General features: G+C 36.0%; 1 protein-coding gene across 5 annotated transcripts; it reads right to left on the bottom strand.

Moving 5' to 3' along the window:
- Window positions 1–1,889: 1,889 nt before the first annotated feature.
- On the bottom strand, window positions 1,890–26,965 carry CCNH (cyclin H). Of its 5 annotated transcripts, none has more exons than XM_057739766.1 (9): window positions 26,695–26,959; window positions 24,674–24,796; window positions 17,027–17,100; window positions 15,756–15,966; window positions 12,393–12,556; window positions 8,971–9,041; window positions 5,593–5,704; window positions 2,551–2,623; window positions 1,890–2,026 (listed from the first exon to the last, which is right to left on the bottom strand). In XM_057739766.1, the coding sequence occupies exons 1-9, from the start codon at window positions 26,809–26,811 to the stop codon at window positions 1,988–1,990; spliced, it is 984 nt and encodes a 327-aa protein (XP_057595749.1). In that variant the 5' UTR covers window positions 26,812–26,959; the 3' UTR covers window positions 1,890–1,987. The 5 variants fall into 5 exon arrangements, with proteins under 5 accessions (XP_057595749.1, XP_057595754.1, XP_057595765.1 ...); XM_057739771.1 differs by having other exon boundaries at window positions 1,892–2,026; window positions 2,566–2,623; window positions 26,695–26,958; XM_057739782.1 differs by lacking the exon at window positions 1,890–2,026 and adding an exon at window positions 26,486–26,538 and having other exon boundaries at window positions 2,069–2,623; window positions 26,695–26,965.
- Between the last annotated feature and the right edge of the window lie 301 nt (window positions 26,966–27,266).

The following is a 27,266-nucleotide window of genomic DNA, read 5'->3' as shown; positions in this document are numbered from 1 at the left end:
CAAGTTGATTTTTTTAAATTATGCAAACAACTTCATCAGTCACTGAACAGCTATCCATCTTCGACCTTCTGACTACTTGTTGTATCTGCTGGATATTTAGTTTGTATAGTTTTATTTGCTTCTGTATGTGTATTTTTGTGAAGTATTCACAGGGGTTAAGTTAAAATAAAACCAAGGGATATCATAAATAACTGATTACTTCTGTCTAAATACAGTTAAACATTTAATTTCATTATTTTCTTCCTCCTTTTAGGGACAGTTCAAATTTAGTACCAAAGCAAGGCCCAGGGAGAAGATCTGGCTAATGGTCTCTTTTGAAGGATTCCTTTTTAAGTTAGCAGTTCTTCCCCTCCCATAATCGTGCAGGGGAGAGAAGGCATACAAGGCGGGCCAGATAGACACTTATTGGGAAAAGCATTTCCCACAGTAAAGAAAAATTTTCTAAAGGCCTAGGTTCTAAGAGCAACACTTTATTCTATCCCTCTAATGCTTAAAATACAGAAAGAAACAAACTGTTAAAATTATAAGATGCAGAAATTTTAAGTATTAAATGCTTTTACTTGTATAGAGGTAGCTAGCCCTGAAATAGCTGAACAGTGATAGCAAAACACTGAAATACCGAGTGCTCCTTTTTCTTGATGTTAACCATCTTTTTCCCTTCTGGTTTCTGTATCATATTATTTTCTTTTCCTCTTTTCCATCCCTCCTCTGTTTTTCAGCTAGATAATTGTATGCCATTTGGCCTCCCTCCTTGGTGTTACAGGATATACTAGAAGGGATATGGACTACTGACATCACCAAAAACATTTCAACAATATGCAAAAACATCCAGATTCTAGTGCTTCACAATTCAGTTCTCTTCCACTACTCACACCTCAGCTTTAACCATAATGATCTATCTGCCATTTCTCAATCTGAACTGCCACTCCTCCTCCTCCCCCCTTTTATTTCTAAAAAACCCTAAAGACTACCTGCTTTTTATATTTTAATGACATGCTTATCGCTTAAGCTAGAATAGGAAACTTGTCATTTACCTTTGTCGGCCTTGGAGTAACTTAGCTGGTCAATGATGAAATAAAACCTCTAAACATTTTTTAAAAGGGGCTGGGTAGGAAAATTTTCAGAGATAAACGTGGACCTTGCTCTGATGCTAACTTTAGTGACCTAAAAAAGAAACAAGATAAACTGTGAACAGTTTGCCTTTCTGTCTAGAGCACTGCTACTTCACCTGGACTGCAATGAAGGATTGTCAATTTCGGCTTCTTCCCCTCCACTTTTATAAAATCACACTTTGTGAATTTTGTTCCTCTCATTCCTCGATGAGAAGGAAATTAAAACCAAAAAACTAAAGCCTAAAATATAATTATTAAAGAATACGCATATAGCAAATACTGAAATGTAATTAAATGGTACCTACACTTTATGGAAAAGTACATCCTGGGAAGCACTGACACCGAGGAGAGGTTTGTATGTGTAAAACTTAGATTTAGGTCAATTGAGTTTCTCAGAATTCCTTCAACCCCATTTTCCACCAACAATGTGATAGACCTTAATAATTTGGTTCCAACTCTAGATACTGAAGAAGATCACAGTTAAATAATTGAACAAATGCTATAAGAGCCAACATGCCTTAGCTGTTTTAAAACTGACTACTAAGTTTTGTTTTGCAGTGCCCTTTAAAAAAAAAAGGACATTTTGTATACAATGATATAGGCAAATAAATTACAGCTTTAATTTGGCTACCACAGAAAGACTGGTTTGATGTTAGTCATAGTGGGGCAAGATTACCAGGTACTATTCTGGCTCCTTTGAAGATGTTTTATTTCACATAAAGCTACCCTGAAAGGAAAAAATTTTAAGTAACATAAATAGAAAGTTTAATATATTTTGATATTTTCACATTACTTCATTTTTAAATAAAATTAAATGCCAGATATGCTTCATCCTTCTGTTGATTAGTTAGTATTGACAAATCAATTTCAAATGGTTAGAGAGAATCTACCAGGTCATCGTCAGTCCATTCCTCCTAAGAAGGAAAGAAAATGTCATAAGGATAACATTATACTGAAGCATAACCAGTATTGTTTACCTTCTTGCCTCCCTTTAAGAAAATGTTCTCCTTTCACTATGCTGATTATAGAAAGTAAACCAGGAAAATCTGTAGCAGTTTATATAATAATATGGCATGGTCTCACCAGACTTGTCCAGCAACAGGAATAAATGTTACGGTTGTGACTTTCTGCCTGATTATTTTTATGACATGCCAGGTACAATTTTTTTTAAAACAAGGGTAGGAGAAGAATCCTTGAAGATCAAAAAATACATCATCAAGTAACTATTATACTCTTCAGAACAGGCCAAGACAGAGAAAGTGAGAAAAATTCCTGTAATAATGGATACTGTGCTTAAAGGATGGGGGAAAAAAAAAAAAAAGAAAGAAAGAAAGCTTTCCAATACCCAACACCTCTCTCTATGCTTACACTCTGGAACAATAAAATCTTAACATTATGTTTCTACCAGAATATACAACAACAATAACTTCAAATTTACCTTTGGAGAACATACCTCCTGTTTGGATTTCTTTGAGACATAATCATCATCTTCATAACCTTTCCTCTTCTTCCTGTAATTAAGCAACCATCAGTAAGCAATCTAATACTGGCAACAGAATCTATAAGCTAGCAAGGCTATGAGATGTATCTATTGAAGAACAAAGCCTGGATAAATGGAAAGAGGTGAAAAATTCTGGATAAGACAATTTCTTTCAAATTACTCTTTGAATTCAATGCAATTCTAATTAAAATTTTTCATGGAGCTTATCAAATCAAACACTAACCTAGGAAAGATTATGCAAAAACAGCAAAAGAGTCTCAACTTAAGATCAGAACACACACTGTATATGCAAACTATGGTAATTAAAAGTGTGGTACAGTTGTCCCTTGGTATCTGAGGGGGACTGGTTCCAGGACCCCCATGGATACCAAAATCCTTGAATGCTCAAGTCCCTTATATAAAATGACAGTAGTACAGTCAGTGCTCTGTATCCGCAGATACGAAGGACTGACTGTATTAGGAAAGAATTACAAATATCAATGATCAGAGTAGATAGGCAGAAAACAACAAAGTATATATAGGGATTTAATCTGTAATAAATGAGCACTTAAAATAACTAGAGAAAAATTTTTATTTGAACAAAAATTAATATTACAAGATTTCTACCTCAAACCAGGCACAAACGATTGGTAAATTGTTTTTACACCTGAACAAAAGGCAAAATAAAATATCGATTAATTTAGGGCAAGAAAAGGTGTTCAGATGTAAGAGTGTAAAGCAAAAGCCAAGTTGCCTATGATCACGAAGTGAAAGAAACAGGAAAAAACAGCTATATGATATATATAAAAAGATGAGTACACAAAAAGAACTACAGGAAAATAACACCAGAAAATTGGGCATGGGTTATAATTATGCAATGCAGAACACAAATGATTGTTAAAGACAGAAATATCAATGCCTCAAAGTAATAGGGGAAATGCAAATTAAGGGGAAATGCAAATTAAAATACCAACACGATACTATGTTTTCACCCAGACTGGCAAAAGTTAAAGATTTACTGTTAAATGTACAATTTATATGAAAACAATGAAAAGAAAACTTATATACACATACACAGAGAAAAGCCTGGCAAAGCTAAACACCAGTTATAAGTTACCTCTCAGGTCGAAACTGAGATTTGGGTTTTGGTCAAAGAGAACTTTGGTTTACCTGTATTAACCAGCTTTAATAATGATAATATATTACTTGTGTATTGAAAAAGATAAAAAGAACTTTAAAGACAAAGGACAAATATTTTATCCTAAAGTAGTGTTTGTAAGTGTGGTCCATGGACCAAGGCTGCTGGTCCATGAACCATTTCCAGTGTGCAATGAGATAAGTACAGAAATTGAGTGTATGTTTAGAAACTTTTATAGTAGTTCAATAGATTAATTTGTGACTGTTGAATCTAATAAAATTTAAGCTTATTTTTTATGTCTATTTCATTTTTCTAGTAGTTGGTTATTTGTTATATTTTACAAAAGTACAGGTCTGTAATGGGTTAAAAAGAAAACCAACAGTCCTTTACAGACAGTTTGAGAAGCACCGCTCAAGTACTCATAGATACACAAGATTTGCTTGACACAGTGCAAAACAAATGGTCACTTGGAGTAAGATGTAAATTCTAGCAATTAGGAATTTTGGATTATGGTCCATTACCTAGCTAGAAGGGTAGGTTTAATAGTTCAGTGGCCTAATTCAGAGGCTGATAAAATTTTCTTTGAAAAGGTCAGACAGTAAATAGGCCTTGTAGGCCATGGTTTCTGTCACAATTACCCAACTCTTCTGCTGTAGTGTGAAAACAGCTGTAGACAAATATGAAAACTAGATGGGTGTACCTACGTTCCAATAAAACTACTTATATAAATAGGTAGTGGCCCAGATGTGGCCCCTGGGTCATAGTTTGCCAACAACTGGTCTAAACCCATTTCAAAATCAATGTGAAAAGATTATAAATCAGTGCTGCAAAACTTTCATTCATTAAAGCCAACATTTTTCTTTACATCTCTATCACCACTCCTTCCTTCCTCTTAGTTACCACTGAAACCCAGGAGTGAAATTTACCAATTTTAAGTTCTATGCTAAGCCATGTTTTGCAGTTACAGCTACAAATATAATAAAATAGTCCCATGTGTTGTACACTTCATAAGTCCTTGGATATTCTCCTACTACAACTTCAAAGAATTTGAGTCGTGTGCACCTGATCTGAAGGCCTTGGAATGCTGTTCTGGCTTCTCACATATTATCCACTAGCATATAGTCTCCGATTAGAGAGATCAAAAACATCTCAAATGCGTCTTGACTGTTAAGATGCCAGAGCTAACTCCCAGTAAATTTTACAGAATGCATTCCACAGAATAGAAAATAGTTTTACCATTTCTATTACCTGTCCAGATCCTCAACTGTTTTAAATGCCTAAAAGAGTTAAGTAGATCCTTCAAATTGCAAAGCATAAAGAGCCCAAATATGGTGATTTCCACATTCAGCCTACAAATCAGTAAAGATACATTACAGTGTTCCTTACAGCAAGAAGAGATGGAACAGCGCATTTTCCTATTAGTTCTGTCTTCAATATAAAGTTACCACCAAGAGAAAATATGCTGGCTAACAGAAATAAGTGTGGAACAGTATATTTGTTCTTCAGAGGAGATACCAGAACTACAAAGAACTCAAAGATTAAGAGAGCAAGAAGAGGTTCAGAAATTCCCTAGGGAGACTTTGACCCATGGCATCCCACAAGGAGGAACAGAACAGGACAGGGCCTGCAAGCAAAGAACACATTAGTCATAGCAGAAGCAGAATGTACTATGAAAGCCAGATTCATAATTTATTATCTCGTGTTTAATCCTGTTAGAAATCTCCACCTAAAAAAAATCTGATTTAATGGGTAAGTCAGTTTTCCCCACATGAGCAAACATTTACCAATTAAAAAATTTAGCTGGACTAGCTGGACACAATAACAATTATAGCTATTCTTGAATAACTGTCACATCTACTTACGTAATTATGTTAAGTGCAAGCTCAGCAGAGTGACATCTCTCCAACTTCTGTTTCAGAACAGCAACTTCTTCAGGTCTGGGTGGTTCATATTTTTTTACCAAGTTCCTCATGCCTATGTGGACATTTAAAAAAAGGATTTATACCAGATAATAAAAAGCCTTGTTCTCATAAGGGAGTTGAATGATATTTTCCCATCTAGTTTTGGGAACAAAAAACACTCTTGAAATATGATTATTCTTATCAGGATTAATATTGTTCCACATTAAAATCCAATGAACACCATACTTCTGGTTCAAGTTTTCATAGCTGTCTGCTGCTTAGCCCATATTATACACGCATAAAGATAAGCATGCTCTACTAGTCGGTATTTTTTTTCAAATTCTACCATGGTCACTCTTTGCTCAGTAACAAATCCCTACATGATTTAGTCAACATGCGTTGTTCCCTGCCACCAACCATATTCATAACATTCTATCCTACAGATGGTGGGCCAAGAGTGCACTTGTTATTTACAAAGAAAACCGTTATTACACACCATGTAATGAAGGGAAGATGCTTAGTAAAAACATGTTAGTGAACCTTTGCTTTAACAAAATGCAAAACCTATACGATGAGGTATCACCAAGAAAACAAAAATGTCCTCTTTAGGCTAAAAGCAGTGACTTTAAAATCGCAGAAACATCCTCTACCTGGTCCATTTTGTTATTCAACTACAATCAACCAAAGAACAGAAATCTGAAGATTAGGGGAATGATGAGAGATCCAGGGCTTATTATTAGCCAGCCAAATGAGTGACATTTCATAATGCAAATAAAGCAGTTTTCAACTGAATTAATACTAGTGACTTAACACTCTTAGGACAGTTATCTTTGTGTGAAAAAATTATGAAGATACCTTAATATCGTTAAAGCTCCAAGTGTTTTATCAAGAGCTATTTATTTCATACAAAAACAAGTGGAGTAAAATAAAGGTACTGAGACAAAATCAGTAATATAACTTTCAGCTATAAAATGAGAACAGTGCGTTACCTTTAAGACCTCTTCTACCTACTAAATTCCCTGATCCTAGTATCTATGGCCAAATCACGGTTAGCTTTGGAAGTGAACCCTCTAGTGGTGTAACTTAAAACCTACCTTATGATTCGTAAATCACAAACCCATTTTTCACAAAGAGGGAAGACCTCAAGATCATTTCAAGCAACGAATTAAGAAATGATACGTATGTTCCCTGAAGCATCTTGACTTTTGAAACATAAAACATGTAAGAAGTACTCCCTGTCATCCAAGATCAAATATTCAATCTCATATTTTATTGGTTTATTCTGTATTTAAACCACAAATTTTAGTAACAAGGACAACTGGCACAAAAGGTTTGGAAACACACTTATTTTTAACTCTAAAGAGTAGTCTAGTAGCCATGATCATGCAGTGTGACATGAGCAAGAATGAAAATGGAGATGACTGGCTAACCTAGCCAATCAGTTAATAGTAGGTTCTTAACAAGTACCTACTGTACAGCTAAGGGAACTATATTCAATACCTTGTAATAACTTATAATGGAAAATAATCTGAAAAAGAACACATATACATAAAACTGAATCACTTTGCTGTACACCTGAAACTAATACAACACTAAACCAACTATATTTATAAAAAGTGAAAAAAAAAAAAAAAAAAACAACCCAAAATACCCTTAAGACAGTGTTTCTCAGCATCAACACTATTGACCGTTTGGGCTGGATAATTCTTTGTTGTGAGGGGCTACGTTAGTTTCCTGAGGCTGCTATTAAAAATTAGCACAAACTTAGTAAGGCTTATTAAAACAAAATGGATTCTCCCCGTTTTGAAGTCCAAGAGTCTGAAATCAGTTTCACTGGGCCAAAATCAAAATATTGGCAGGACTACTTTCTCTCTGGAGGCTTCTGTTCCAGCTTCTGGTGGCTGCCAGCATGCCTTAGCTTGTGGCCATACCACTCCAGTTTTTAAGGCCAGCATCTTCAAATCTCTCTAGTCTGTCTTCACATTGTCTTCTCTGTGTCAAACCTCCCCCTGCCTTCCTCTAATTAAGGACTCCTGTGATTACATTTAGGCCCTATCTGGATCATCCAAGATCATGTCCTTAACTTTATCATATCTGCAGGTACCTTTTATTGCCATATAAGGGAATATTCAATTTCCAGGCATTATGACATGGATATCTTTGCGGAATCATTTTTCGGCCTACCACAGACTGTACTGTGAATTTTAAGATGTATAGCAGCACGCTTACCTCCACTAGATGACAATAGCAGCCACCAACACCCCTGCCCCCAAAGTTGTAACAACCAAGAATATCCAAAGACAGTGCCAAAAAAACCACACCCCGTTAAGAATCATGTCTTTTGTAATATCAACTAACAAAATGACTAGCAAATGACACATATTAACTAGTTAAAGCTAATTTATCTACAAAAGAAAAGTTTAAAATTAATTAGCCTTTAGTTCCCTGAGATCTTTTTCAGTGCTCATCATATTTGGGTATACTTTACAAGGACCCCCTTTTTTTTTTTTTTTTAAACAGTGGTAGTTTTGTTTTTGTCACTTAAAAGCCCTCATTACAGTATATGGGTTTCAGAATTGCTGCTGTCCTTCTTTTCCAGTTCATTCTTCTTATTATTGAGGTTTTACAATAAACCCTAAATCTTAGGTTACATCTATATGAAGTGTGTGTGCATGTGCAGATTCTTGTAACCACAACACAGTTCAATACATAGAGGAGTTCCAAGACTGCGAATTTCCCTCATGCTTCTTCCCAATCAATACCCACCACCTCTCTCCAGAGATAACAACTTTTAGACTATCACTGTTATTAGTTTTGTTTATTCTTTTTTTTTTTCTTTTTTAAGCTCTTTATTAGAATATAATTGCTTTACACTTTTGTACCAGCTTTTGAGGTACACCAAAGTGAATCAGCTGTACTTATACATATATCCCCATATCCCCTCCCTCCCGTGACTCCCTCCCACCCTCCCTATCCCAGCCCTCTAAGTCATCACTCATCACCAAGTTGATCTCCCTTTGTTATACAGCAACATTCCCACTAGCTATTTATTTTACAGTTGGTAGTGTATATATGAAGGACCCTGTTTTGAACCTCAGTCCTTTCTGAATCTGATTATATTTTCACTTTCCTAAAAAGTTCTGTGCAAAAACTACTTTCTTTCATGTACCTTCTATTTGTTCTTCACCAATTATCCTTCATACCTCCGTGAAACAATAATTCAATATAAGTAAATCTAAACAATAACCTGTTATCTCAAGTTAAATACCAGGATGTTATTTATTTAGAAGGTAGCTTTGTGACAGAAGAACATTTTAGAAAGTGTTCTGTTTTACTTACTTTTCATTATATCTAATACCTGTGACAAGCAAGTTCTGTTCTCTTTTAGCATCAGACTTTCTGATAAATAACTGGAAAAGAAAGGAAAAAACTATTAATCTACTGAACATATCTTGGGAAAACATAAATTATTTTCCTCCATGTTCATTTCATAATCAAGGTGAATTTTTAAAAGTTTACTTTAAAGCTGTTAAATAACGATACTTTGAACTCTACTAAACTATAATCTGTATCTCTTACAGTCTTATGGATTTACAACTTATACTAGATTAAAAATGCTTAATGTTCAAGTTAATTTATTTAACTTCCATAATATATTCAGAGGGAAAATGATATGAAACTAACAGTAGCAATACCCAATACTTTTAATATTAAGTGTTTAATATTTAAACCCTATGAGTCTAACCTCATTTTACAGGTGAGGAACCTGAGTCACAGGGACAGACAAGTTATGAATAAAGTCAGGTAGTAGCATATTTACAATAGCCAGGACATGGAAGCAACCTAAATGTCCATCAACAGAGGAATGGATAAAGAAGATGTGGTACATATGCACAATGGACTATTACTCAGCCATAAAAAGGAACAACATTGGGACATTTGTAGAGACATGGATGGACCTAGAGACTGTCATACAGAGTGAAGTGAGTCAGAAAGAGAAATACATCGTATATTAACACATATATGTGGAATATAGAAAAATGGTACAAATCAACTGGTTTGCAAGGCAGAAATACAGACACAGATGTAGAGAACAAATATATGGACACCAAGTAGTGAAAACAGGATGAATTGGGAGATTGGGATTGCCATATTATACATTACTAATAAGAAAAAAAATATCAAATTGTACACTTTAAATATATGCTGTTATTGTATGTCAACTGTATGGCAATAAAAGTTCTTACAAAAAAAAAAAAAAAAGTCAGGTAGTAGCAGAGCTAAAACCTGGCACTAGTAAGGATTCTCTCTCCCCTTAATATCAAGTCCGCATTAACTATGCTCTTCTGGGGACAAACAGGTATTCAAACCAATAAGAATATCACCCCACACCTTACAAATCGATTACATCTTTTCTGCATCAACTCCAAATTAAAGGTGTTAATACTATTCCATAAAAGGACATAAAGCTCAATTATCTGTTTTCTTGGAAACAGTGATAGTATAAAAATATAATTTTTGTATTTAAATTTTTAGTTACTCTGAGGTTTTGTATATTTGAACTTGATCTATAATTGATAAAAGCCCAAGTGAACAGATTCTCAAGACAAAGGAATCTTTCAAACATGAATGTAAAAATAAAATGTTAATTTTTCTCTTGGATGAAATAGTTAAAAAAATTAGAAAGACAATTCTTTAAGAAATTTTGTTGCTATATGTCTTTTACACTATCAAAATTATTTATATTACAAAGCTTTGATAACTACCTTTCCTATTACATCATCATCATCTATTGTGGGAGTTCATTTTAGATATGGAAATCAATAACTCCCTTAACAACTAATACATTTCTGGTTATCAGTAACTCAAAATAACAACAATTAGTTTTTTCCTTTCACTTTTATCCCTAAAACTCCTCACACTTTTGACATCTTTTTTTTTTCTTTTCATTATCTAAGAAGTCAAACTAGGAGATGCAAAATAAAGCTCTAAATCCAGTGAAAAAGAAGAAACCTCTAACCAACAACAGAACATTCTATGAGTAATAATTTTAAAGCATCGTTCACAATACAACAATACAAGGGCTTCCCCATTTTGAAATCAGTAATAAGTATAAAGGCAATTTCCATGTATCCCAAAAGCTGCAAAGGAAGTCAGAAGTTAAAAATGATCTGAAAGCATTTCCTCAAAGGAAAAAAAAATGCCCAAATGTCTATAAGTCCCTGGGAATGCAACAAGTGTCTTTAATTTGCAATGAGCCTAACGTACCACAATTTCACTTCCACCTGCCTATCTGAAATTATAACTAACTAAACTTCTAAGATGAAATAAACTCTAATTTGGACCTTAGGATCCTTCATCTCTCTCTACTGACATAAGAAAAATCTCACCACTGAAAAATTAGCATATACCTGCATAAGATATGCTTAAATGCTTAAACAGATTAGGCAAACAACTGGTTATCTGAACTGTGGAAAAGAGGCTTTCTTCCCCTATACTACAGAAGCTCCACACCTGCTCACTCCAGAGGTATCAATCTGCATGGCTGTCCTTCCTAATTAGAGCAAGGATAGCTTGTTCATTCTTATATTTCTACAATATAGTATCGTGCATGGTACACAGATAGAAGGCAATTAAAAAAAACAAAACAAACCTCCATAAAGGTTTGCTTAGTAAATAAATGAAGGTATAGATCACTTTGGGATTAAATGTAAATACTTATTTGTTTATAGAGAGGAGGCATGCCATAAATTAAACAAAATACAAGCCCACAATCCCTTATCTTGGATTTGTTTTAAAATTCAGAATTATTCATGTCTTAGAAAGTTAAGATGGTATATATACCATGAAATGTGAAATACTTCAGTGATGTCTCTGGGGCAGTATCTTGTAATCAGTAATATTAATATTTCTGCAAGGAAAGCTAAAAATATTCCCATTCAGTTGAATAAAGACTAAATCACATCTGTTCATGTTTTTTGCCACCATATCAATGGATTCTGAAGTTACAGATGAGGGATTACAAACATGTATAAAAGTTTAAATTTGGAAAGTTTTATCATCTTTCCTCCTCAGCTATTTCTAGGAATGAATCAAGCAGAACTTGGAAGGTATAAAGAAATTAAATGTAAAAATTTTTAAAGTCTAACTTACTGCTAGCCTGTGCTTGAATTAGTTATAAATGAATACAATAAATATCTAATTAACCTCTGCACAAGACATTATTCTAAGAATCAAGTGAATTTAACTCATGTAAAGTGCTTATCACAGAGACTGGTTCTCAGTGCTCACTTATGTATCAGCTATTAATATCTACAGCTCACTGAAATTCATTTGGACGTTCCCTAAAGCATTACTCATTCAACAAATCTTTACTGCATTCCATGTGCCATACATGCTCCACAGCAGAAGACTGATGATAAAACAAGGCAGACATATCTGTTGCACTCATGCTGCTTACCACTTCACAAAACTTCTAAATTTGCTATAGACTGATAGCTGTTATCAGTCTTTTGAGGATCACCTGATTTTTACTTCGGTCATAAATGGATCCTCTTAGCTTAAAAATATTTTACTCAATTTTTAAATATTTCCTTAAAAGATGATTCCATTTCTTCCCTCAGTTGCTCTCACCAACCCTCAACCACAGGAGCTATGAAGGACTACAGTCACAAAATGAACCTTACTTAAAAACTTGGGACTCCAGGAAGGAATAAAACTGAGGGACTGAGTCTGATCTAAGTTAAAACACAAAGTAATACCTTTCCATAGAAATTCCTGCTCTGGATGCACTAGATAAAATGGCAGTGAGAGCAATCTGGGAAGGTGTGTATAAAAGGTGAGCATCTGTCAATGCAACTCTATTAAGAAAGTCATCAGCTGTTTTCCTCAAAATCTCTGGATTCTCCAACATGGGATAGCGAGTCTAGAAAGAAAGTTTGCACGTTATCACTTCTGAGGGTTTAATGGAGTAATAACAGTACAAAAATATTTACGTAAACCAGAAAGTGCTTAACACAGCATACTTTTATAAAAGTAACTCCTATAACACCACATTTAGGAACCAAAACACCACCTCATTTAGATTTGAAATTCCTTCTACTATAAGTTTACTTTTGGGAAGAAGTAAATGGAAACGAATCTTGGTTTGATTACAGAATTATTTTTAGTATATGCCCAAGAAATATGGATGATCCCCTATTTTCTAACAATTCTTACCCTTTAAGATGAATCCTAAATCCTAAACCCTCAGATATATTTCAGACATCCTCATTCAAGTCCCAAAGCAGTAAGAAATATTTTCTATACTCTGAAACAAGGTAGGCCAGAGTCAACTATACAGTCACACACAGGTCTTGTCATCACCCCAAAATGCCTGACCTCTGATATGACAAAGCCAACATTCTACTCTGACCACAGTGCTCCCTTTCCCAGTATGTACATTTTGCTCAATTACTCACAGCTGTTCTCTGACTTCCTCCTCAGAACCTCTGGTTCCTTATACCTATACTTGCTCCTACTCACTGGTGCCCACTGGTCCTCATTTCCCTCAACTCCCTGCCCCAATATGCTGCCAACACATTTCCAGCAAAACTTCAATAGTGATTGAATTCAACCAATCTTCTGCTTTGCAACTATACCCAGAGTTCTAGGTGCTACTAGAGAAAACAATACAACCAAGAAGTCTGGTAATATTACCATAAATTCAAGTTCACTGACCTCAACAAGGCTCTCAACACTGCCTAGCTATGATAATATTCCATAGAAAATGTGTTCCCCCATCTTTCAGTAATTATATTAAACACTTTCTACCTGACTCCATGTCTTTGATAATTCTCAGAAACTCCACTGCTCTCAGAAAATGATCTCTGTTAATAACAAAGACACCATTTCCTGCTATGGCCAAATTCCCTGGCATAACGTTATCCTCACCCATGCTTTCCTCTTTCCCTCCATTAACAGAAATAGTCAGTTCTCCTACCTTGCTTCAAAATCCCATGCCAGGCTCTTCTACCACACTCCAAAGGAAAACTTAAGCTACATGTTCCATTAAGCTTTCCACTAGCTCTCCACATCAGTTTCTTATACAAAACATGCCAAAAAAAACCTGTTCCTTTCTTTAATTTCTAACAGTTTCCCCATATTCTCAATTACCTCATCTTCTTTTTCCACTTCAAAGACAAGCTGTTTAATCCAAGTTATAAACACTTGTTTTCTCACCTTCTATTTATTCCCCAACCAGCTCCAATCTGCTTTCTTCCTCCACACTCCACGGAAACCAATTTCACCAAGATCGCAAATCACCTTTCTGGCACTAAATCTAGCAAATATCAACTTTTACTTTGCCTGAATTCTGAGCAGGATTAGAGAGCTGCCCCAATCATATTCTGAAAGTATTCTACTGCCCTTCACTTCTCCAAATATCCTACCTCTCTCGATGTTCTTCAGTCTTCTTACTAGCTTATTTTTCTCTAGCTACCCTTTAAATGGTCCTTAAACTTTAAATCTTCCTGGGGCAATGATGCCCAAATCTACACCTCCAGCTTAGCCATCTTCTCTGACCTTCAGACACAAATATCTACCAACTTGAATGTCTTGCACACAATGGAAATTCATCGTGTCCCAAACCAAACTGATCAAATCCCTACCCCTCCACCATCAATAAAGGTCTCCTGTGCCAGTGTTTCCTGTATAAGTGTACCACCATCCACCTATATGCTCAGGCCAAAAACCTGGGGGTTCGTTTACTGTCTTCACTCTCTATATGCAATCATCCCTCAAGCTATATTGATTCTGCCTATCTCTGAAGCCCAAGAAGCGCCCCCTGTACCCACTGCCACTTCATGAGTAAAACCAACCACCATCTTTCTGCCTGAACTACTCTAACAGCCTCCTAACTGGTATCCCCTCATCCATTTGAATCCATTCTCTACATTATGCCTGACACACACAGATGCACAATAAACACCTGATGCAGACTGATAGATCAGCTTGCCAACATGTTTGTTACAGCTGCAAACCTAATCATGCCATTCTTCAGACTTGAACTTTTCACTGGCTTCCCATTGCTCTATTCAAAATTTGTAACATTACCTCCACAGTCTAGACTCTGCCTTTCACTCAGGCAGCACTCCATGGCAGTCCTCCCCATTTATCTCTAAGTTCTGTTGAGGTTCTTTAGTACACTATGGTTTGTTAAGTCTGGGCCTTTGGCCAGAGAAGTCTCTCTGAATGGGATGCTCTTCCACCACCCAATTCCTACTCTTGCTCTGAATTTCACTTCAAATTACACTCTCTCAGAACTGTCTCCCCTTCCTCTCAATCTGCCATCTCCTAAAGTATCCTGTATTTCCCCTTCTGTAACACTCAGTGCACTGAATATATGGTTGTCTTTCCCATTAGACCGTAAGCCCTATAAAGTGGAGGCTGTTCCTCTCTTGTTCTTGACTACATCCTCAAGCACCACGCTCGGCATAGACAAGGCAACCAAATTTCGCCACTCAGGATGAATGAACCAGTTTTTGATTTCTGTTCACTTAACTCACACTACCCAAGTCCTTCTTCAGGGCCAAAACAAAACAACTTAAGGTGCTTTTGTCAATGTTCTGACAAAACATTTTATTTACTGTTATTTTTGATGCCCACATATTGATTTCAATTCACAAGGCCATAAAAACAGAAGTCAGTAATCTAGTTTAAAATTAGCAATGTTTTAAAATTTCTAATATAGAAGTCACTTAGCAATCTTCTAGTTTAAAATTAAGAATTTTGTATGTATTAAGATCCAACAGAATACTTGAGTTAGAAGAGTTATCTTAGGTCTTTAAAAGCATTACTCTAAAGGCACAATGATCCTCATTATGGTCTCTGGACTAGTCTCTGCAAATCTACTAAATCAGAAGCTCTGGAACTGCAGTCTGACAATCTCAGTTAATAAGCCCACCAGATTATTCTGATGTACACTGAAGTCTGAGAACTACTACCCAGGCCAAACTCACATTTTAGCAAGCCCACACTGTAACAATTAGTATCATTCTAAGTTACAATAAAATTTTGGTTATTTTGGTTAAAGAACAATAGCAAAGGAGTTCACTCTACCAGTTTACTTTAATCAGTAAGATTACCTTTAAATCAATGAGAAAGCCCTCAAAGGGTCTATAAGGATTGTGGACAATAAGGTGGAAATTAAGTTGCTGTATAAGAAGTAATTCATATTCCAAAATCTGTTCAAGTGCCTTCTCTTGTCCAAGAGGACTCTCCCGCAGATTTCCAACAAATTGTGGACTAGATACATTGAATTCATCTACTTTGCAGGCCAAAAATGCACAAGTGAGCCTAGAGGAAAAAATAAGAGGAGGAATATGTATATACTTTGACAAATTATGAAATATATCTAAAAGTATATTCTAAAATTGCCTAATATTCACAAATGACTATACTAGACATCTCAGGAAACTGATTAAAAAAAAAGTTTCCTGTTTAATCTTTTCATCCATAAGGAGACTATAAAATTAGGTTGAACTGTGTAATAGTGCCACACCATTCAATCCATAACTTAATGGCAGTTCCATATCATTCAGCCTAAGTATCTGGAAAAACAAAATAACTGAAGAATAAGAGAACTTAACATCATGAAATACAGACGGATGAGGGAAAAAAAAAAGCACACACACATGTGGGCCTGGGAAGAAAGGTATGTTAAAGAAACATTGAGGAAAGCCATCAGTGGAAGTCTCCAAGGGCATTTAAATAGGGGATTATTACCTCAGGAACAAACCTATGAAACTCTCAAGGCCACTACATAAATTTCAGAGTGAGATACCAGTAATAAGATTACCACAAAAACCAAGATTGAAAGTAACAAGGGCCTGACCTAGACTGGTAGAAATAGGAATGAAAAAGAGAAAATATACAGGGACAGTATGATTGACAGCAAGTTCTTTGATGAGTCTCATACTAACTTCATCTTTATTTTTAATGATAAGCACAGTGCTTAGCAGAGAGCAGAAACACAACAGACCTTCGTTCAAGTGAAATAACTATGGAACTATAGGACTTGTAAACTGACTGGATATTTAGGAAGAGGAGTTACCGTAAATGATCCTCAGTCAGAGCAACTGGGCCAAGAAAGGTTCCACTAACAGAAAGGGATATTATGGAAGCTAGTTTGGGAAAAACAGAATTTGAGTTTGCAGAGGTGCCAATACAGATGCCAGCAGTATTATGAGGGAAGCATTATATAGGTATACTAAAGAGTATAAGGAGGAATCTTAAGTTCAGAATAGAATGCAAGTCTAAATTACCCTTTATTAGGAAGTCATTCTTACATACACACATGCTCAAGTAGTATAAAAGTCTTCTTAAATGAAAATCAATAAATTAGAGTTATACTCACATTATTATCCGGGGGTGATATTCCATTACTGAGTTATTAAGATAAAAGCGCTTGAAATACATACAAGCTGTACCCTAAGGTTAAAAATACATATATTATCAGAACCTACTCACACAAGTTAAAGTTTGTAATTATAAAAACCCTTATTTATACAAAGGTTTCTTTAAAAAAGTCAACTGCAAAAAAACACACACAAAAAACAAAAAACTTATTTCTTAACTCAAAATAAATTGTGATAAGTTACTACAGAAAAACCACGGCCAAAAAACCCTTTGTTGTCCTTCCCCATCCACCCTGGGTTATCCTTCCTGCGGTTGCTGGCTTAATTTTAAAAAATGTGGCAGGGGTCTACACAATTACAAATATTTGTATAACGTATACAAATGATCACAGCTTAACCAGTCAATCTTGTAAAACACTGACAGAATAACATGGTCAGGGCAATGAGCCTTCTCTTTAAATCCACTCTGGTTCTGTGATCTAACCGTGATCACTGCTGCCCCACCAAACAGTAGAAGCAACACCTACCATTTACTGACTGCATCCCACGTGCCAAACGCTGTGCCAAGTACAAAACTATCATCTTATCTTAATTCTTACAATAGCTAGGTGAAGTACTTCTATCTCTACACAGAAAGAAACTGAATATCACTGAGTTTAACTGATTTGTTCAAGGTCACACATCTAACAAGGGAGAGGGCTGTTTTCAACCAAGGTCTGACTGTACTTCTAACCACTATTTTCTTTGGCTAGAATGAATGAAATAAATATTTATCTATCTCAGGATGGAAAAAACACATTTCTTTTTAAATACTTTTGAAGTTCAGTTTTGTCATTTTATGTGAAAAAAAACCCAAAACCATCACTTATAAATAAGCAAGTCATATAAAGACAAATTCCACAAAGAAGTTCATTCAAGGATTCAATTTCTTCATCTGAAAAGATCACGTAAACCTACCACCTCATGTTAAAGTTTTCTTATCAGAAAAGACTAGGACCAAACATGAAGATAGAAAGCAAGCACATGTAAAACTTTTCATGAATCTGATCTCTCAGATAAAGGTCCAGAAAAAAAGAAAACACTATGAATACTTTTGGACTTTATATATTTTTTTCAATATACTTCAGTTTTTTCAACTATAAAAATGGAGATTATTTTCTAGGATCTTATTCTCTTTGGGGCCATAAATTATTCACTCAGTATAACTTTAAAATGTATGATCTACTTTCACTTAAGACAAAACTTTTATATTTGATATGCACAACAAACCTGTGACATAATAGGAAAAAAATGTTTTAGATGCCTCCTCAGCTTTTTAATCTTTCAGCTTTTAAATTTCAATTTATTTTCTATCAACAAGAATACACATCCAGACAAAGAAACAAAATAATACCCCAGTAGAACAACTAAGTGAAGTGGAGACAGGCAATCTACCTGAAAAAAAAATCAGAGCAATTATGGTAAAGGTGATCCAAGATCTCAGAAAAAGAATGGAGGCACAGATCAAGAAGGCACAAGAAACGTTTAACAAAGAGCCAGAAAATGTAAAGAGCAAACAAACAGATGAACAATACCGTAACTCAAATGAAAAATACATTAGAAGGAATCAACAGCAGAATAAATAAGGCAGAAGAACAGATAAGTGAGCTGGAACACAGACTGGTGGAAATAACTGCTGCAGAACAAAGAAAAAATGAAAAGAAATGAGGACAGTTTAAGAGACTTCTGGGACAACATTAAAATAGGTGCATTATAGGGGTCCCAAAAGGAGAAGAGAGAGAAAAAGGGCCTGAGAAAATATCTGAAGAGATAATAGCTGAAAACTTCCCTAAAATGGGAAAGGGAACAGTCACCCAAGTCCAGGAAGCATATAGAGTCCCATATAGAATAAACCCAAGGAGGAACACACCAAGACACATATTAATTAAACTGACAAAAATTAAAGACAATGAGAAAATATTAAAAACAACAAGGGGAAGCAACAAATAACATACAAGGGAACCCGCATAAGAAACTCTACAGGACAGAAAGGAGTGACATGATATATTTAAAGTGATAAGAGGGAAAAACATACAGCCAAGAACACCCTCCCAGCAAGGCTCTTGTTCCGATTCGACAGAAAAATCAAAAGCTTTACAAAGAATTCAGCACCACCAAACAGCTTCACAACAAATGCCAAAGGAACTTCTGTAGGCAGAAAAGAAAAAGCCACAACTAGAAACAAGAAAATTATGAATGGGAAAGCTCACTGGTATAGGCAAACATAAAGGCAGGAAATCATCCCCGCAACAAATCAAAAGCAGCAATCATGAGGAGAGTACAAATTAAGGATATTGGAAATACATTCAAAATTAAGAGACCAGAGATTTGAAACAATCTTGTACGCATATATGTAGACTGCTATATCAAATCCTTATGGTTACTGCAAACCAAAAATCTACAATAGATATACACACAAAAAAAGAAAAAGCACTCCAAACACAACACTAGAGATTGCTATCAAATTCAGAAGAGAGGACAAAAGAGGAAAGGAAGAGAAAAGACCTATGAAAACAAACCCAAAGCAATAAAAAAATGGCAATAAGCCCATACATATTGGTAATTACCTTAAATGTAAATGGATTAAATGCTTCAACCAAAAGACATAGACTGGTTGAATAGATACAGAAACAAGACCCATATATATGCTGTCTATAAGAGACCAGCTTCAGATAGGGACACATACAGCCTGATAGTGAGGGCATGGAAAAAGGTATTTCATGCAAATGGAAATCAAAAGAAAGCTGGAGTAACAATACTCATATCATACAAACTAAACTGTAAAATAAAGACTGTTACAAGAGACAAAAAAGGACACTACATAATGATCAAAGGGTCAATTCAAGAAGACATAACAATTGTAAATATATATATACACAGAACAGGCGCACCTCAAAAGATAAGGCAAATGCTAACAGCCAGAAAAGGAGAAATAAACAGTAACACAATAATAGGGGGGACTTTAACACCCCACTTACACCAATGGATAGATCATCCAGACAGAAAATCAATAAGTAAACACAGGCCTTAAATGATACATTAGACCAAATGGACTTAACTGATATTTATAGAACACCGCATCCAAAAGCAGCAGAATACACATTCTTTTCAAGTGCATATGGAACATTCTCCAGGATAGATAACAAGCTGCTCTGTAAAGCATGCCTTGATAAACTTAAGAAAATAGAAATCATATCAAGAATCTTTTCTGACCACAATGCTATGAGATGTGACACCAACTACAAGGAAAAAAAAACTGTAAAAAACACAAACACGTGGAGGCTAAACAAAATGCTACTAAATAACCAATGGACCACTGAAGAAATCAAAGAGGAAATAAAAAAATACATGCAGACTAATAAAAACAAAAACACGACAACCCAAAACCTATGGAACACAGAAAAAGCAGTTTTAAGAGGGAAGTTTAAGTTTGTAACAATACCATCTTACCTCAGGAAACAGGAAAAGGCCCAGATAAACAACCTAAACTTACACCTAAAGCAATGAGAGAAAGAACAAACAAAACCCAAAATCGGCAGAAGGAAAGAAATCATAGACATCAAAGCAAAAATAAATGAAAGAGAAATGAAGACAACAATAGAAAAGAACAATGAAACTAAAATCTGGTTCTTTGAAAAGATAAACAAAATTGATAAACTTTTAGCCAGACTCAAAGAAAAAAAGAGGGCTCAAATCAATAAAATTGGAAATGAAAAAGAAGCTACAATGGACACCACAGAAATACAAAGGATCATAGTGACTATTACAAGCAACTATATGCCAATAAAAAGGACAACCCAGAAGAAATGGACAAATATGTTGAAAGGTACAGTCTCCCAAAACTGAACCAGGAAGAAATAGAAAATATGACAGACCAATCACAAGCACTAAAATTGAAACTGTGATTAAAAATTTTCCAACAAAAGCCCAGGGCCAAATGGCTTCACAGGCAAATTCTACCAAACATTTGGAGAAGTGTTAACACCTATCCTTCTGAAACTCTTCCAAAAATTTGCAGAGGAAGGAATACTCCCAGAATCATTCTATGAGGCCATCACCCTAATACCAAAAGCAGATAAAGATACCACAAAAGAAAATTACAGGCCAATATCACTGATGAACATAGACTTGAAAATCCTCAACAAAATACAGTACTAGCAAACTGAATCCAACAATACACTAAAAAGATCATATACCATGATCAAGTGGGATTTATCTTAGGATGCAAGGATTTTTCAATATCTGTAAATCAATTAGTGTGATATACCACATAAACAAATTAAAGAATAAAAACTATATGATCATCTCAACAGATGCAGAAAAACCTTGACAAAATCCAACACCCCTTTATGATAAATACTCCCCAGAAAGCGGGCATAAAGGGAACATACCTCAAATAGTAAAGGCCATATATGACAAATCCACAGCTAACATCATACTCAACAGTGAAAAGCTGAAAGCATCTCTTCTATGATCATGAACAAGACAAGGATGTCCACTCTCAACACTGTTATTCAACATAGTTTTGGAAGTCCTAGCCACAGCAATCAGAGAAGAAAAAGAAATGAAAGGAATCCAAATTGGAAAAGTAGTAAAACTGTCACTGTTTGCAGATGACAAGATACTGTATATAAAAAATCATAAAGATGCTACCAGAAAACTACTAGAGCTCATCAATTAATTTGGTAAAATTGCAGGATAGAAAGCTCTTGCATTTCTATACACTAACAATGAAAGATCAAAAAAGATATTAAGAAAACAATCCTATTTACCATCATATCAACAAGAATAAAATACCTATGAAGAAACCTATCTAAGGAGACAAAAGACCTGTACTCTGAAAACTTCAAGTTGCTGATGAAAGAACCCAAAGATGACACAAACAGATGCAAAGATAGTACTATGTTTCTGGATTGGAAGAATCAACATTGTCAAAATGACTGTACAGTAAGTCCCCTATATCTGAATGAGTTCCATTCCATGAGCACATTCATAAGTCCAATTTGTTCATTAAGTCCAATAAAGTTAGCTTAGGAAACCAACTAACACAATCAGCTATATAGTACTGTACTGTAATAGGTTTATAATACTGTTCACACAAATAATACATAAAAAACAAACAAACATAAAAATAAATAAAACATTTTTAATCTTATAGTACAGTATCTTGAAAAGCACAGTAGTACCAGCTACAACACCACTGCTTTTATGCTTGCTTCTGGACATCCTGGACTTGAAATAAAGATACTGTACTACTGTACTCTATACAGTATTGTAGAATAAAGTACACAAAAGCACAACCACTTGGAGAGGATGCACAAGTGTGACAATGTACACCAGACACAGGAACTAACTTACATGATTGGACATGCGAACGCACAATCACACCTTTGAAAGTTAGCAACTTAAAGTTCTGTACGTAGGGGACTTACTCTACTACCCAAGGTAATCTATAGATTCAGTGCAATCCCTATCAAATTACCAATAGCAGTTTTTGGAGATCTAGAATAAAAAAAATCTTAAAATTTGTATGGAAACACAAAAGACCCCAAACAGCCAAAGCAATCTTGAGGAAGAAAAACAGAGCTGCAGGAATCATGCTCCCTGACTTCAGACTATACTATAAAGCTACAGTAATCAAAACAGTATGGCACCGGCACAGTAACAGACACACAGATCAGTGGAACAGGACAGAAAACCCAGAAATAAACACATGCACCTACGGTCAATTAATCTATGACAAAGAAAGCAAGACTATATACAATGGAGAAAAGATGGTCTCTTCAATAGTGGTCCTGGGAAAACTGAACAGCTACATGTCTAAGAACAAAATTAGAACACTCACTAACACCATACACAAAAATAAATTCAAAATGGATTAAAGACCTAACAGTGAGACCAGACACTATAAAACTCTAAGAGGAAAACACAGGCAGAACACTCTTTGCCATAAATAGCAGCAATATCTTTTCTGACCCACCTCCTACAGTAATGAAAATAAAAAGAAAATACACAAATGGGACCTAATCAAACTTAAAAAGCTTTTTTGTACAGCAAAGGAACGCATAAACAGCATGAGAAGACAACCCTCAGAATGGGAGAAAATATTTGCAAATGAAGCAACCAATAAGAGATTAATCTCCAAAATATACAAAGAGCTCATAAACTTCAATATCAAAAAACCCCCAAATAACTCAATAAAAAATGGGCAGATCTAAATAGACATTTCTCCAACGAACACATACACATGGCCAAAAAGCACATGGAAAGATGCTCAACACTGCTAATTATTAGAGAAATGCAAATCAAAACTATAATGAGGTATCACCACACATAGGTCAGAATGGCCATCATCAAAAAATCTACAAACAATAAATGCTGGAGAGGGTGTGGAGAGAAGGGAACCCTCTTACATGGATGGTGGGAATGTAAATTGGTACAGCCACTGTGGACAACAATATGGATGTTCCTTAAAAAACTAAAAATAGAGCTACCATATGATCCAGCAATCCCACCCCTCGGCATATACTCGGACAAAACTATAATTCAAAAAGATACATGCACCCCTATGTTCATAGCAGCACTATTCACGATAAGCAAGACATGGAAACAACTTAAATGTCCACTGAAAGATGAATGGATAAAGAAGATGCAGTACATATACACAATGGAATTCTATTCAGCCATAAAATGAATGAAACAATGCCATTTGTAGTAAAATGGATGGACTTATGGATTATCATACTAAGTGAAGAAGGTCAGACAAAGACAAATATCATATAGCATATGTGGAATCTAAGAAAATGATAAAATGAATTTATTTACAAAACAGAAACAGACTGACAGACTTAGAAAACAAACTTATGGTTACCAAATGGGAAAGGTGGGGGTTGAGTGATAAATTAGGAGGTTAGGATTAACATATACACACTACTATATATAAAATAGATAATCAGGACATACTATATAGCACAGGGAACTCAGCTCAATACACTGTAACAACCTCTATGGGAAATGAATGTGAAAAAGAATAGATATATGTATAATTAAATCACTTTGCTGTACACCTGAAACTAACACAACACTATAAATTATATATACTCCAATTAAAAACACACACACACTAAGAACAATTACAGGGACAGCATACACAAATCCATATAGCCAAAAAGTTCTAACTACCTGTTTCTCCTCACCATTACCCTACCACAGCACATGCGCGCATGCGCGCACACACACACACACACACACACACACACACACACAAATAGGGTCCTCAGAACCATACATCTCAAACAATCACACACAAACCTAGAGGGAAAGAAATTTGGTTTTTCTTTCTTTATAAAATGAGGACGTCATGACCTATCTAGCAGACCTCAAAATTCTTTTGATATGAAATGATTCTTGAAACTGTGTAAGATAAAACATAGGAATTTAAAATTTAATGCATTTATTGAAAAATATGTGACAAAACAAATACATCAATTATACATTCATATAACTCAGGTGCATTTTTGAGTAGAGAATTGAATTAAATATTTATAAAAGGTCAGATTTCAAAAGTTAGCTAAAGGACATTATACTTCATCATTATAATAACTTACCACAACAGACCTTGGCATTGCTGGCTTAAACACTGAACAGAATTCCAATAATCTTTTCTCATAATACTTGCAGAGTGTCATTTCTTCATGAGGCTCAAGAAAGACTGGGTCATTTGGAAGAACCTTTGGATCAAAAATTACAACAAAAATTTAATAAATTAGATAATCTTAATATTTTTCTCTGTCCAGATAAAGCTTATATCTCCAACCAAAGGGAAATATACCACACCTCAATGTCTCTTTATAGAATTGTTAATATTACACAAAATAGCGTCTAAGAAAATATTTAAACTAAAACGATACCATAATTGCATAATTTCTCAGAATGTCAGCTGAATATTTGCTTCACTAAGGTATAAGCAGTTATGAGGAGTGTGTGCAAATGTTCACAGGTTTGATGCCACTACTTACAAATCAAAAAGAAGATTCATATTGTCAATGGTTGGAAAACTTTCAATATCCCTTTCTCAGTCAGTTACAGGTTGAGGTAAAAATCAACAAGTGTCTCAAGGATATTTCTGACCTTTAACACATTACCTCTTCTCCAACTTTATAAAATTTCTACAGAACACACTACGTTAATAAATACTACAACTTTACAACAAATATCTATTTGGTGCTGTTATTTGTTTAATTACGACTGCCAAAAAAGGTATGTTGAGTCCTAACCCCCAGTACCTCAGAATGTGAGGAACTGAGGTCTCTCCAGATGTAATTAGTTAAGATGAGGTCCTACTGAAGCAGCATGGGCTCCTAATCCAATATGACTGGTAGCTTTATAAGAAGAACATGTGAAGAAACAGAAACACAGGGAGAACACTCTGTAAAGATGGAGCTAGAGACTGGAGTTAGCGGCCAAAAGCAAATGAACACCTGGGGTTACCAGAAGCTGAAAGAAGAAGGTGCAGAGAGCACCACTCCGCCAACACCTTGATCTCAGACTTCTAGTCTCCAGAACTACAAAACAACAAATCTCTGTTGTTTTAAGCCACCCAGTTTTTGATAATTTTTTATGGCAGTCCTAGGACACTAACACAGGTGCTAATTTTATAGAGACAGCATGGCACTGTGGTTTACAGAAGGAATGTTGAAACTAGATTCCATGGTTTCAAATCTTGGCTTTGCCACTTATTAGCAATATAGCCTGAGAAGTTATTCAACCACTCTGTACCTCAGTTTCCTAAGATGTAGTGCAAGGATAATAACAGTATCTACCTCATGGGGTAGTTGTGAGGATTATATGAGCTAACACTTGCTAAATACTTAGAATTTAGCACAATATGTACTACTCTGTGCAGCACAAAAATAAAGTTATAGGAAATAGACGAGAGTTACAGGTAAAAGTAAAACCGGAAGGACGTAGCCGCCAGAAGGTAATTCAAATCATTTGCGGTCAATGGTTTGTGCGAACGGTCTCTCATTCCCCTGCCTCCACCCTCCCCCCATCCAATCAACCCGTTCCTTCCCAGAAAGCTCTTTCTAGAACAGAATCTGATAAGGTTATTTTCCCATTTAAAATCTTTCAAAGTTCCCCGTTCCTACATCACAAAGTTCAAACTACTTACTTCCGCTTACAAGTTCCCTGCTTACCTTCTCCAGCCTTTCACGCAGATACTCAGCTTCCGCCACACACCACCATGAGCGGTCCAGGGACCAGCCCTGCAACTTCTAGCCTCCTACTTTGCACCTGTGGCTCTGTCCACCGGGGAAGTCCTTTCCCCATTTTCTCCACAACAGCCACTAAGAAAAACCTCCCCCCACTACATTAGCATCCTACAAAGTGTCGTCCTCGCCATGTTACTGGTTATTTACCTGCCACTGGACTACGGGGATGGATGGCCTCGTCGTCTCCGTACCCACTGCATCTGGCAAGGTGATCACTGTTTATTAAATAGATTAACACACTCCGCGCCGAGGAGGGGGGACGGAGGTGTGCGGGAAGTCGCGGGGCGGGGGGGGGAGGGGACACGGACAAGAGTTTATAAAGCCCGAGACAGAAGGGCGGCAGCCGGAGCCCTCACCTTGCCGTTCGCCACTGCTTTGCATTTGAATTTGCGGTTGGCGTCGGCCCGCAATCGCGCCAGCTGCTCCTCACTGGCAAAAGTCCAGTGCCGCTTCTGGCTACTGTTGTGGTACATCTCGAAGTCGGAGGCAAGGCCCAGGCAGTCTGGAGAGAAAACCCCGACCTGCGTAAGCCGACGCACTCAGGACTGGCGGCGCGGACGCTACGGCGTCGAGGTCACGTAGTAATTCCGTCCGCAGTCGCGTTTCCGGAGCGGATTAGGAGAAGAAAGTATCGCGGGGTCTCTGGCCGCAGCCTGCGACTCAAGTGGGTGTAGCCTATCCTTTCAGGGAGTCACGGCCCTAGCTCCGCCCCTCTCCGACAAGATTTAAAGGAGAAGCGGCGGGCTATCTAAAAGGGAAGTACATTGAGGGTACGTGGAGGCTAACCTAAATGATCCACATGGGATAATCAGAAGTGAGGAGAGAACTTGGAACGGTGTCAACTTTCAAATAGGATGTTCGGAGGAAGCCTCAGTGAGAAGGTGACATTTGAGCACAGACTTGAAAGAGCTGAGGGAGCAGGGCTACC

This window comes from Hippopotamus amphibius, chromosome 1, assembly GCF_030028045.1.
Source record: "Hippopotamus amphibius kiboko isolate mHipAmp2 chromosome 1, mHipAmp2.hap2, whole genome shotgun sequence".
Classification (NCBI taxonomy): domain Eukaryota; kingdom Metazoa; phylum Chordata; class Mammalia; order Artiodactyla; family Hippopotamidae; genus Hippopotamus; species Hippopotamus amphibius.
Note: the sequence above shows the minus strand (reverse complement) of the source record. Positions and strands in the feature narration are given on the sequence as shown.